The 13,861-nt window shown below is 34.7% G+C and overlaps 2 protein-coding genes across 2 annotated transcripts; one reads left to right on the top strand and one right to left on the bottom strand.

Annotated features, from left to right (window-relative positions):
* On the top strand, positions 2,167 to 5,581 carry LOC109715344 (proteasome subunit beta type-2-B). The gene is made up of 3 exons (XM_020240314.1): positions 2,167 to 2,444; positions 2,600 to 2,723; positions 4,986 to 5,581. The coding sequence occupies exons 1-3, from the start codon at positions 2,287 to 2,289 to the stop codon at positions 5,301 to 5,303; spliced, it is 600 nt and encodes a 199-aa protein (XP_020095903.1). The 5' UTR covers positions 2,167 to 2,286; the 3' UTR covers positions 5,304 to 5,581.
* Positions 6,440 to 12,026, bottom strand: LOC109715394 (endochitinase A-like). Its single transcript, XM_020240371.1, has 7 exons — positions 11,599 to 12,026; positions 11,460 to 11,486; positions 11,315 to 11,353; positions 10,980 to 11,215; positions 7,577 to 7,910; positions 7,264 to 7,350; positions 6,440 to 6,757 (listed from the first exon to the last, which is right to left on the bottom strand). Exons 1-7 carry the CDS (start codon positions 11,945 to 11,947, stop codon positions 6,645 to 6,647), a joined length of 1,185 nt encoding a protein of 394 aa, XP_020095960.1. The 5' UTR covers positions 11,948 to 12,026; the 3' UTR covers positions 6,440 to 6,644.

Genomic DNA, 13,861 nt, shown 5'->3' with positions numbered 1-13,861 from the left:
ATAGTGAGGATAATTTGATCATTTTGTCCTGTTTAGTAATGCCGCATTTTTTTGAAAATATTTCTGAAATTTTAAGCAGGTAAAATATAGACTTTTGAAAGTCACGAAGAAAAAGTGAGAAAATAGATATTTATAGGAGATTTTTTTGTAATTTAGTCATTTTTTTTAGTTTTTGATAAATCTTGAAGCTCCTTTTTCAATTTGCTTTTTCAACAATTTAAGCTTTAATTTGGTGTTTATGATTCTTATGTTTTTGAGTATTTTCCAAACTAAATATATGCCCAAAGCCATTATCTATATCTTATTATATTTTCCATGTCCAATTACTATAAGATTCTTGCATAAGTTTATATATATATATATATATATATATATATATATATATATATAGAGGGAGAGAGAGANNATTTTACGATATCATTTGCCTAGTGAACGAAGGGGCTCAAAATCAACGGCTGAAAATAAAAATCTTACAAAATATAATAATATGACATTAAAATTTTAAATCAAAGATATTGATCTTGTTTTATATAGTATAAAAAATTTTCTATCAAAATTTCACGTGATTTGGATATTTCTACACCGTTAAACTTGCAAACGCTCACTACGGCCATTGAAATTTATTGATTTTGAGCCCATTCGATCACTAGGCAAATGACATCGAAAAATAATAAAATTTATTTTCTAAGTACTCCAAATACTCTATATCAAGTTTAACGGAGCCGATCGACGATTCGAAAGTCGCAACATCGAAAACGAGCTAGAAGCACGGAAGGCACGGAAGGCTCCGTGCTTCCGATAGCATAGTAACCTCACTATATATATATATATATATATATATAAAATTGAGCTTCTATATTTTTAAAAGTACCAAGTCATTGGTACTTATAAGTTTTCGGTCCTTGGATTAAGGGATGTACGGTGAGGATGATGTGGGCCCCCTAGGGTTCAGTGGGTAGTTGGTTAAATAGTATAATCTAATGGTTAAAAATGATCAAAGACGTAGATCTAACGGTAAAAACTTACAAGTACCAAGTAGTTGGTACATTTACAAGCACCATAGCCGAACTATATATATATATATATATATATAGAGAGAGAGAGAGAGAGAGAGAGAGAGAGAGAGCTAGGCTACTATACTATCGGTAGCACAGAGCGCTCCGTGCTACCAAGTTGTTTTCGATGATGCGACTTCCAAATCGATGATCGGCTCCGTTAGACTTCATCTACACTATTAAAAGTATTTAGAAACTAAATTTCATAATTTTTCGATACCATTTACTTATCAAACAAGTAGTCTAAAATTGAACGGCTGAATATAAAAATCTCATAAAAAATAATGATAACAGATTAAATTCAAGATCAGATATACTGATCTTACTCTAAATAGTGAAAAGAATTTTTTATAAAATTTTCATCGGATTTAGATTGTTTTATACCGTTAAACTCTCAAACACACCACATCGGCTATTAAAATTATCAATTTTGAGATCGTTTGATCACTAGTCAAATAATGTCGAAAAAATTTGAAATTTAGCTTTCAAACACTTTCAATAGTGTAGATCAAGTCTAACGGAGCCGATCGTCAATTTGAAAACCGCATCATCGAAAACAATTTGGTAGCACGGAGCGTTCCGTGCTACCGATAGTATAGTAGCCGGACTCTATATATATATATATATATATAATAATAGTAGTTCCCTAGAGTTGAGTGGATGGTTGGTTGCACAATATGATCTAATGGGTTAAAATAGTCAAGGGGGTAGATCTAACGGCCGAAAACTTGTGAGTATAAAAGGGTCTATACTGATAAGAGTATAATAGTAGGACTATACATATAGAGAGAGAGAGAGAGTTCGACTACTATATTATTGATAGTACCAANGCATCCACACAAAAATAAAAAAACCCTTAAAAGTTTTTTTTGAGGTCAAGATAAACTAGTTGCTAAATAAACTAATTTTTACCTTCTAATGATTTACACTAATTATGGCTGATGCAATAGGGTTTTTAATTTAGATTTAGAATTATTAATTAAAATTCTTAAATTTTAAAAAATTAAAATTATTTAATTCCAAAAATTTTTGAAAGGGGCCGATTTTATAAATAGCTCGTAGTTGAGGTGTCTTTATACAAATTTACCCGAGCCTTTTCTTGTAGCCAAAGTAGGCCTTGTGTTGTGTGTGTATACTTTCTCTTCAAATAGAGCGAAACCCTACTCCCTTCTCGCTCACCTTCTCCCTCTCCTCCTCCTCCTCCTCCTCTCGATCTCGCGAAGCTCCAGCAATGGAGTGCGTCTTCGGCCTCGTGGGCGACGGATTCGCCGTGGTCGCAGCCGACAGCTCCGCGGTGCACAGCATCCTCGTCCACAAGTCCGACGAGGACAAGGTCATGCTCCTCGACTCCCACAAGCTCCTCGGCGCCTCCGGCGAGGCCGGTGACCGGTTCGTTCCCCTTAAACCCTAACCCTAACCCTAACCCTAACCCTAACCCGATCATCATCATCATCATCATCATCATCATCGTCATCTTCGTCTCTCTTTTGTGTTTGATCTCGATCTCTCGATCTCGATCTCGATCTCGATGCGATTGGTCGCAGGGCGCAGTTTACGGAGTACATCCAGAAGAACGTCCACCTCTACCAGTTCCGCAACGGCATCCCCCTCACCACCGCCGCCGCCGCCAACTTCACCCGCGGCGAGCTCGCCACTGCCCTCCGAAAGGTAGTTTCTTTTTTTCCTTTTTTTTTTTTCCGGTTTGATTGCGATCTGTTTCGAGAATTGTGGTTTAGCCCCCACGGTTTCTGTGGGATTAGGCATTTTTGAGGCAATTTGCTGTTCTTTTGATTGATCTTGAATTTCTAGAGTATTGATCTTAAGGTAGGAGTGGCGGAAATTTAAAATGGTTGTTGCTTTTATGTTTCTGTAGATCAACTTTGCTGCATTGCTTGGGAATGTTGAATTTGGAATCTCTGGCCCCACGATTTGTGTGGAATTTGTTATTTTTGAGGCAATTTGATATTCTTTTGATTGATCTTGAATATCTAGGGTTTTAATCTTGAGTTAGGAATTGTACCATTTATGTTTGCGTAGATCAAATTTGGTGAACCGCTTGAGTGGTTTGATTTTGAGATCTAGGGTTTCAATCTTGAATCGCTCTTTTTAGCTTCTTCTAAAGTGCTTGTATTGTTTGAGTTTTAGGGATTTTTTTCCAACCTAATATTCGTCTTGTGTTAATAGAGAAAATACTAGAGTGAAAGATATCACACAGTGAGGCAGGGTATTAGTATATGTTTAGTTTCTTTGTGGTTTAAGGGGAAAATGAGATCTTTTTGATCTGGCAACTAATCATCTAGACTCTTATTGCTTCTATTATAGCTTATCAGTTATGGAGCATTGATTCTTGAACGACATTATCACATCGGTCATTGTTAATTAGTATTCTGGATGGGAGGATCATTCACACTTTTCATTGGGATGAGAAACACAAGTAATTTCATGTGTTGGTCATAGTAACTTCTAGATTCATAATTTTCCTTTCAACCATCACTTAGCCTGTGTATTGTTGTACGCAATGCGTATTACTTTCTCCTGTAACTTTCATTAGAGTTGCATTTGTTTGATATTTAGATAATATTTGAGTTTTTGGTTTGAGGCACAAATTTCATGTTAACATTTTTGCCTGCATCGTAGGTAATCTTTCTGGTCCTTAATAATTGATAATGAGTTGTTTTCAACTGGTAAAAGATTGAGCTAGTTGCCATTTCGAATATTGGAGGCCCACTTGTGATTTTCTAGGATAGTGTGTGTATTGTGTAGTTCTTGTAGTTGTCTCAGGTCACATAGCTCGTTTCATCAAGAATTAACATTTTCAGTACTTGGCATCTACCATTCCCTTTTGTGCTGATTCTAGATTAGCACATATCTATTACTTGCTTATCATGTGATTTGTTACTATTGACTTTTTTATGCTGTATGCTATTTTATTATTAAGTTCTAGTTTGTCAAACATTTTCTCTAGGAGTAGCCTACGGAAGACCCTACTGAACACCAACTATTGTACCGATGGCGTTGAAATAACTTGACCTTACAGCAAGGCCCAGTATATGATTTGATTCTTTTTACTCTTTTGTTAGATTCTACTTACTATCTGAGTATTATCACTATTGTCATAGTACATTTCCTTTTCATTATTTAAGTGATTTTTGACAAAATCTCACCATAGAGTCAACTAAGCTCAATTTAGCTACATGAGAATAACAGATTTTCCAGAGGTACTGGGAACTGTACAAGTCATACTTGGTCCTATTTAATAAAGTTGTTTACCGTCGTCAATACTTGAATCATGTTGGTATTATTATTCCTGAGTTGAAGGTGTTGAACTGGAATTATTTTGATTTGTTTTTCCTGATAATCTTCAAATTTTGTGGCACTACTTTTTTTCTAGTGCCCTTTGTCAGTCCATAATTTTGTGTTGTACTAACAAATTACCTATCAAAATTCTATTAGTTATGGCAACTGATATATTCTTGCTTCTCTGTAACTCCGCTATAAGTTCTGTTTGAGAAAATTATTTTCTCTGGCTTCCATCTATTGGATCTGATGTCTACATAATACTATACCTCTCGAGATACAATGCTAACTATTGACTTTATCCGCTACAGTTTTATTTCTAGTTGTTACTTGTGGTTTTAAATGAAAGTTGGTATGAAACTCATTAAGTTTCGCTTGATAGTAAAAAAGAAGGCAGTAGATGGCGTCTGTCCACACAGAAATCTTATTCTTTCTGTTTGATTTAGTCATGGCATTTATAGTGATTAACCCCTGGAGCACAGAACTTTTTAACCCCAAAATTCTCTCTTTTGCTAGCAGTTGTCACAACTTATTTGGTTTTATACTTTATGTGTGTTTTTGTTATATTTTCAATCTTATGCTATTTCAGTTGAGTTATTTGAGGGTTGATGATTTCATGCTTTGTTTTGGCAGAATCCGTATTCTGTCAATATTTTATTGGCGGGCTATGATAAGGACATTGGCCCGTCTCTCTACTACATTGACTACATAGCAACACTCCACAAGATCGAGAAGGGTGCATTCGGCTACGGCTCCTACTTTTGCTTGTCGATGATGGACCGGCACTACCACAGTGGTATGTCTCTAGAAGAGGCTATCGATTTGGTTGACAAGTGCATAATGGAAATCCGATCTAGGTTGGTCATCGCCCCACCGAACTTCGTGATAAAGATTGTTGACAAGGACGGCGCGAGAGAGTACGCTTGGCGTAAATCCATCAAGAGTGATTAAGTTAAAAGTGTTTGATCTGGTTTAACTTAATTTCTGTCTTCTTATGAACGGACTTTTCAATAGATTCAAATGAATGTAGGGATGCGAATTCATACAGAACGGAACATCTGGACTGTTTGTAAACAAGCATGCTTTCTTTCAGAGAAACTTTCTTCTGTAAACATTCCTTCTTGTCTTTCATTTAGTGATGCGAAAATATATTGATTGGCGAAAATATAACTGTCCTGTAAACTTCAATATTTATGCATTTGGTGTCCTCATGTTTCATGGTTTTAGTTTCTGAGGAAACTTTAATAGATGTCTTGTTCTGAATAGCAAAGAATTTCGCAAATATCAACTTTTACTGGTATGATGTTGATGATTCTATTATTTCTTTTTTTGATTATTTATCTGTTATTCTACATCTTATTTTACTTGCCATGAATGATTTGAAGCTAATGAATTTTGAAGCGCATAGTTTGATCTATTTCACTGTCGATGCTCACATATCCCTGTACATGATAAGAATGCTAGGGGATTTTCTCATTTCCTGATGCGAAAGTTAGCTTCATGACTAGCTGATTGCTTAGGCATAAATTCCCTCATTTATACTTTGATAGAATTTTGCCATCATACTTAAGTGACTTATATGAATGATATGGCACGCTGACGAACTTGTGGATGGCCCTCTGTAATCAGCACATTTGCAGTTTACTATTCCGTGTTTCAAATCGGTAGTTCTATATTGGTTTGCTGCTTTTGCGTTTGTTCCATATAGACTATTTTTTTATGTATTACGGGATGGTGAACTGCATATCATAAGATAATAAAGTGTCACATCGTGCTATCTTGTGGTTCATAAAATTTAGCTAAAGTTATTATTTTAGTGGCAAAGTGCGAAGCTGTAAATTGCAAGGTCATACACTGCAAATGCATTAGGCTACAAGGGGGCTTTTTGAAGTTTTCCATACATGTTGTTGATCTTTAAAATAAGTTTTCAGAAGAAATTATTGTTTGCATTTTGGCTGTTACTAATCACAGTTAATTAATCATTTACGGCACCTTTCTTTTTCTTCTTTTTTTCCGTACTGCAGTAATCTTTTGTTTACCTGCTTATTATGGTTTCCTGATACATGATTTCTTTTGAAATGTCTTTGTAAGTGTAAACTGTGTTGATTTATTATTGAAGGAAAAGAAATATTATCTATAAGTAATGTAGTACAAATGAAATAAGCTCAAAAATAAAGCACACTCACAAAAGCAAACATAAACATAGGATGTAATCCATACATCCAAATGAATCAAAATGATGCATCTAACATGTCACAGTATCTCCTAAGAACAGCTGAACAAGAAGCAGGTCTAAAAGGCCGAGGAGGCGAATGCCGCAGCAAAGAGAAGGGAGAAGATGAAAGGGGCCGGGGTTTGAAGAGCAATTCCGGCTGACGTCGGCACTGTCTTCGATCCACCTTCACCTGCACCGAGGTTCAATGTTCGTAAATTCCTCTTTCGTTGCACTTCTGTTTCTACTTTTAACTGTAGTTGTTTTGCAGCTAGAAAAGTCTATAGATGCTGTTCTAGTGAAAAGCTGAAACTAGATATTGAACTCCAAAAACTAGTAGCTGTAATATGTAGTTTCTGATTCTGCTGTAGAGAGAAGCTCTTGAGGGATTTTAGTGCAAATGCTTCTAGATTTTTTTGTTGTTGGAATATCTGAGTTTTCTTGTCTGATGTTAACTTTTAGGACAAGCTTTTTCCATGAGAAGGTCAAATAGGATTACTATTCTTATTCTCTTGGTTGTATCTTTTAAAAATTCCAGGCCAACTGAGAGAAAAATCAGATTTTTGACCAGACTAACCATCCCTAAGCTTTTTTCTCTTTTCTTTTTTTGGGTAGAAAAAGGGGGAATAGTTTGGATTTAATCCCTCATTTATCCTCTAATTAGTAATTAATTCATTAATATTTAGTAAATTCTCTTACCTGGTGGAGAGTTTACTGCAGGAGCATTTTGCGTTGATGGGGTGGTTGTGGATGGTGTGGTTGGAGCAGCAGTGGGTGCACCATTTGCTGTTAAAGATTTCATAGCAAAATTTAATAAGAATTTCCTTTTTTTTTTAAAAAAAAATTGCATTTAACATTAGTAGTTTGAGCAATTGAAGGGGTAAAATGTATGCATAGTCCCTAAAATGATCCAGATATTGCGGAAAAGTTCATGGTTCGAAGTGCAATATCAGGATAGCAGAGGGACTACGCAGACAACTTCAATTCAAAGTGTTCCCGGGGGTGTTCTTACTGCTGCACTTGCTGAGGGGCGGGGTCTGGACCTTGCAGGCGGCGGGGAGGCCGAGGGCGCGCGTCTGGTTGACGGCGATCCCGATCGAGGACGCGCTGCCGTTGAGCACCAGGCAGAGGCACTGCGGCTCCGCCTGGACGACGGTCGCGAGCTGCGAGCAGCACGAGCTCGACGGCTCACTCTCGTTCCCCGTGATGTAGTTCAGGCACGGCGACAGGCTCACCAGCGCCGCCGTGCAGCTCGACTGCGCCGACGCGCTCGGAACCACCGACAGAGCGGCAAGAACTGGTAAGAACAGCGCGAGCATTTTGAGAGACATTTTGAACAAACAAAGCTAAGAGAGATATATATTTGGTTAATTTGGCTTGCTTTTGAGTGTTGGGGTGGTGAATTATGTTTAAGGTTGAGGGGTTTTTATAAGGGGGGGGGGGGTGTACGAGGAGGTGGGGTTTTGTTGGTGAACGGTTTCTCCTACTTTGCAACGAAATTGTTTGATTGAGTGTAAGTGATTCTAAGGAGGTTTATATTTAAATATGACTGTTCTACTAGTACATTGAAATTAAGGAGTTGCTTGTTCTTGGAGGAGAACAAATGTTGACCAACTTGGAATATTATACGGAAAGGATTTAAAGTTATTAACTGAGTCAGTTTTATTTTATTGTAGACAAATTATATTCATTTAGTCTTGCTTAGATTTTGTCGATAGTCTTAATAACTTTTTCGTTTACTTTTTTTGGGAATTATTTCAGCTAGATATATAAATATCAACAAAAGTTACAGCGTGCAGAGAACTATCTCTCTCATGTTTAGGTTTGAGACTTTATTAGGCCCAAGATGTGATTTGAGTTAAATAAAAGAAAATCAATAATGATGTGAGTCTGGCGTAATTCGAACTCAAAAACTTTCGCCATCTGTACTAAGTATGGTCGGTAAATCAATCTTATTCATTAAAGATAGCGTTTGGTTCAGGTATAAGCAAGAATTAGCTATTACAGGGATAGATACAAGTATGGGGATAAGAAAAATAGCGTTTGGATGAAAATTGGGTTATTTCCGAGGATAAGAAAAATAGCGTTTGAATAGATAATATGGAATAAGAAAAATAGTGGATAGTTATATATAGAAAATGAAGATGTTGGTGGACATAGTTATACCAGATTATTTTAGGTACCCGAAAATTACTATTTTCGGATAAAAAATTTGCGTTTGGGTATAAAGGTGGATAAGGGGTTATCCCTCCCCTTATCCCAAATCCAAACACTGCCTTACTATTTGAAAGAAAACCGATTTTTAAATTTTGGATGAGTAGTTGGCTATTAGTGACATAAAAATCTTGGTTATTACATCTGACATTATTTCTTTTCTTAATGCACATGACATGATTTATTTAATATCAGTTTGATAAGTTATCAGGAATATTAAAAATCTTTTTAAATTATTTCTTAGTAGGGGAATAATCTTTTGGGCAACATTGCACAATAGAGTAGTTTGATAAATTGTTGGTGAATTTGGATGCTACCTCCTTTCTTGGTCAACACATCCTTTTGATTTTTATGGAAAGTGAAATCATTGCTGAGGTTTGGTCAACAACTAATTGCTCTTTAAAAAGGCCATTTGGACAAAATTTTATTGATCTTATCTTTAATTATAGCCCATTCTAATCTGATTGTCTAAACTTTTTAAAATTTTAATTTTCACATCTATTCTTTCCAATTTATTTAATTTATATCATTTTATGATTTTTTTTTTTTTGGTGCAAAATTTTGACTTATTGGTTACTTTAAGGGCATTCAGAAGAGGAATCGAAATGGGAATAGGAATGGAAATGAGCTGAAATCGAAAATGGAATTGATAAAACAATAATTTGTTTGTTTCATAAAAAGAATCGGAATCATAATCATAATCATGCTCAAATTGAAATTAAAAAATTTACATTTTTATCAAAATTTAAATCTGTTATTCAAAATTTTAATGAAAATTTGAATCTAAATTTGAAATAACAATTTGAAATTAAAATTGGAATTTGCAATTCAAATTCAAGATCCAAGTCGAAATTTAAATTTAGAATTATAAATTAAAAATTTAAAAATTAGAATTTATATTCAAAATTAATATTTCATATTTAAATTTGAAGTTATAATTTAATCTAATGAATTTATATGATTTATATTTAAATTCAAATAATTTATTAGTGATTTTTTTTTTTTTTTCAATCACTCAATGGAAGTGGGAGTCACTTTTGAAGGATTCAAATAAATCCTCTTAAATAAAAATCGAAATTCAATCCTTTAATCCAAGCACTAACAATGAAAATGGTTTATTTCGATTCTCATTTTAAGTCTCAAATATTTTAAACCAAACATATTTTAAGAGCAATGCTATCTGTATACCTCTAAATTTGGTGTAAGATTTATATACGTTTATTCAAAGTCCGGTATCCGCCTTCTAGTCTTATGAACATTTTTTTTTTCTTTTTTAAACTAAAGTTCAAAAGAGTTTTGTGAACCCTTAGATGCGAAGAGTGTAAGATTACACGCGCGCACGCACATAAGTTGTTGTATTAAAATAAATATTAGTTCAAATAAGTTTTGTATATTTTTACCTTTAAAAGTCATATAATGAATGGTTTGGTATCAAGGGCGACCTAATGTTATTTAGCAAAATCAAATTGGAACTAAAGCATATGAAGATATACTTCTATTTTTTTAAGATATAAATAATATATCTTATTTACGGTAATTTCTCACTGTATATAATTTATTTATTTTTTTTGATCGCTACATGTAACGAAATTTTTCTATAATTTCAAACAGAGCCAAAGCTATAATAGTGTGAATTGTAACATTTTATAATTCTTTCAAAATTACAGAGCAATTAAATCAAGGATCACAATTTGTCAAACATAATTTTAAAATACTTAAAGTTTTTATGAATTAAATATAATAGTTTTTTAGTACTATTATATATAATTAACTGAGAAATGTACGTAACAAAGCTATTAAATTTAATTACAACTTGTTAAGTATGACTGTCACTTTCTTTTACTATATAAATTTTATGTGATTTTGAAAAGATTCTATTGAATATAAACCACTAAAAATCTCTTTTCCAATAGCTTTAACTTCTGAAAAACATTATATATTTGATATTATTTATCATGATATTAGAACAAAGTCGCAACTCCAATCAAGATGCGAAAACTTAAACAAATCAAACCAATTATATTATCAATATATCAGAAATAATTACAATCCAAAATAATATCAATAACAACAACAAACAATAACACTCTTTTCTCCCTATATATATTTATATAAATCTATATGTATGTATGTATGTATGTATGTATGTATATCACTCGGCGAACACCGATAAATATGCAACTCTAATCTCGTTTAATTCAGAAAACCACCACTCTAAACACAAACATGAAAAGTGCAGTAAACCCTAAGTAGTATTGGGAGTGTTTCGTCGCCGAGCTCGATAACACGAGCGGTCGTTGGCCTTGGTTTACTCCTCGATCTCCAGTGGTCGGTGATTGAGCCACGGGCTCGACCGACGACGAGGGGGATGGGGAAGTCGCCTCTGGTGGTGAGAATGTGGTTAGAGGAGGAATCGACGATTGTGGTGGCGTCGGTGCTGCATCGATCAATTCGAACATTTTTGAAAAAAAAATAAAATGTTAGTGTATATTGTCATATGACCATTTCAAACTTTTTAAAAAAAAAAAAATCTTACCTAGTGGGGGAAGTGCAGGTCCAAATGCAATAGAAGAACCTGTTAGGTTACAAAATGTGGATTGCAGTTAGGGGCTACTATGTAAATATTTATAAGGTTTTGGGGAGAAGTGTAAATGTTTCTATCACAATTTAAAGAAGAGTACCTGGGCCAGGAAGTGGAGTGGCAACATCTGCAACACACAAATAAGAATAAAAATAAAAATTTGTCACTTAAGAGAAAACTCGGCCAAATTCATTACGTCTGAAAAAATTCGTAGAGATTTCGAGTCGAAATGATCGAACCATTGCACTGCAGGGGCACCGACATCGAGCGGCAGATCCGCGGCAACGAGATGGCCAGGGTCCGGTTGATTGGTAGGCCAAAAGGGACATTTCCTGTCAGTATCAGGCACATGCAGCTGGTGCTGCTGGTAATGACCCCAGCAAGGGACTTGCAGCAGTCGGTGGTCGGAGACCCGCTGCCGCCGCCGTTGGTGCTCCCGGTGAGGAAGTTGAAGCACGGAGTGAAGCTCGAAATGAGGGAGCTCGTGCACGACGACGCGACCTGCCCGGAGATCGGCGCAGCCCCAAAAACTAAAATCACGGCTAGTAGAAGCATTATCTCCCTAACATTATGCTTAATGAACTCCATATCTCTTGATCTAAGTTTTGAGGGATTAATGAAATTTTTGTACTATGAGAACTTGTTAAAGATGATAAGTACTCCTGTGTGTGTGTCTATATATATATAATATATATATATATATATAGTAAGAGGGTGTATGATGAAATTTGAGGTAGATTGAGGGTTGGTTATGGTAGTTAGCGACTATAGCTAATTTTTGATTACTTGTGAAAAATGTAACGGCTTAAGTTAGGTGGGAATGTGTATGGGACCTAAGCTTTTAGAAATGAATACGTTAGCGTGAGAATTAAAGCTACACGTGGCGGAAATTTAGTGGCTCGGGGAATTCGACAGGGTCCAAAATGGTTAGGTGTGGTTGGTTTGCGACCGCGAGTGCAAATTTCTTGGCATTGTTTGGACGAAACCGCAAGGGTCGATTTGTTCGGGTTAGGTTCGGATTCAATTTGGGTTTCGTGAACGAAACCCAACTGAGTCGCTACCGAGTTTAGACTCGGAGCTAAGTCCAGAGCATGTTTGTTTAACGAAAAGTGGAGGGAACTAAAATTATTTTTAGTCGTAAATATGTGTTTTTGTTATTTGATTCGACATAAGTTAAATTCTAAAAATGCCGCAAATTACTTTGTCTAGGATTACGTCGAAGTCAATTATCAGAGATTAAAAAATAGAAACAAAAAATTAAAAAATTAACAACTGTAATTTTCTTTCGGGCTTTTTTATAAAATGACCCTCCAAAAATTTTAAATTAGCAAAATAATCCTATCAAAATTTTGTTTGAAAAATTAACCCTCCTTTCGCCACGTTGGATTTTTGCTATAAAGGCGGCGGATGATTCACTGTCTTTATATATATATAATGAAGGCGGTGAATGATCATTCACCGCTTTCATAATATATATGTGAAGACGGTGAATGATTCATCGTCTTATCTGTGTTTAACTTCAGAACTTAGACAAATTTCGATAAATTTGAAGTATTTTGCACTAAATGATTCACCGCCTTCACATATATATTATAAAGGTGGTAAATTATTCACCGCCTTCATTATATGTATGTGAAGGCGGTGAATGATTCACCGCATTCATAGCAAAAATCTGACGTGACCCTTACGTGGCAAAATGGGTGTTATTTTTTCAAATAAAATTTTGACAGGATTATTTCTCTAATTTTTAAATTTTGGAGGGTTATTTTATAAAAAAGCCCTTTTCTTTCACCTTTTTAGGTATTAGTGTCGAAATTTTTAATAAAACAATAAAAAAAATTGGGATAGTAGCGACACTTTTGAAGCCATTCACTTTCTATCAAGCAAGCAGCGGTTTAGAAAAAAATTTCCATATGAACTTCAATTCAATCTAAAAATTAGTTATGGAGAAACGAAGAGGGTCCGACAAAATTATAAATGTACGTAGTAAGGTTAAAAGTGTATACAATTGGAATGCAGTAATTATAATTATATGCATCTTGTTTGATTGCATGCAGAAGAGTGTTGCAGTTATAAATATTTTATTTGGTTGCGTATAGTTGAGAAGTATATTTACGAATTTCTATCTTTTTTTCTATATAAGAGGGTGAGATTACCCTCTATGTAGGAAAGAAAAAACAAATATTTATTAGGGAGATAAGCTTATCTATATTTAAAATCACTCTTTTCAAGTGCTTCAGTTGGAACTACGACTAATTTAGCTGCAGTTTCAACTATTGCAATTGAGCCTTTTCGTGAAATTGTAACTGTAGCAATTGAATTCAAATGTATCAAAAGAAACATTAGATTTAGATTTGCATACAGTTACAACTGCAGTGTAATTCTAACTATGTGTAACCCAATAACCCCTATAAATAAATAAATAAAATGTATCAGAGACCCTGCGGAACAAATGACCATCTCTATTTAAAAATAAAATTAATTATGTGGTTTCATACTCCT

Source organism: Ananas comosus, linkage group 9, assembly GCF_001540865.1.
Source record: "Ananas comosus cultivar F153 linkage group 9, ASM154086v1, whole genome shotgun sequence".
Classification (NCBI taxonomy): Eukaryota; Viridiplantae; Streptophyta; class Magnoliopsida; order Poales; family Bromeliaceae; genus Ananas; species Ananas comosus.
This window is presented reverse-complemented; position numbering and strand designations above follow the sequence as displayed.

Excerpts from the sequence above, each read along its gene's own strand:
- LOC109715344 (XM_020240314.1), top strand. The coding sequence starts at position 2,287 with ATGGAGTGCGTCTTCGGCCTCGTGGGCGACGGATTCGCCGTGGTCGCA. Across the intron at positions 2,445-2,599 it reads TCCGGCGAGGCCGGTGACCG|GGCGCAGTTTACGGAGTACA; the intron begins GTTCGTTCCCCT and ends GATTGGTCGCAG. Across the intron at positions 2,724-4,985 it reads TCGCCACTGCCCTCCGAAAG|AATCCGTATTCTGTCAATAT; the intron begins GTAGTTTCTTTT and ends TTGTTTTGGCAG.
- LOC109715394 (XM_020240371.1), bottom strand. The coding sequence starts at position 11,947 with ATGGAGTTCATTAAGCATAATGTTAGGGAGATAATGCTTCTACTAGCC. Across the intron at positions 11,354-11,459 it reads CACTCCACTTCCTGGCCCAG|GTTCTTCTATTGCATTTGGA; the intron begins GTACTCTTCTTT and ends GTAACCTAACAG. Across the intron at positions 11,216-11,314 it reads ACCTGCACTTCCCCCACTAG|CACCGACGCCACCACAATCG; the intron begins GTAAGATTTTTT and ends TGATCGATGCAG.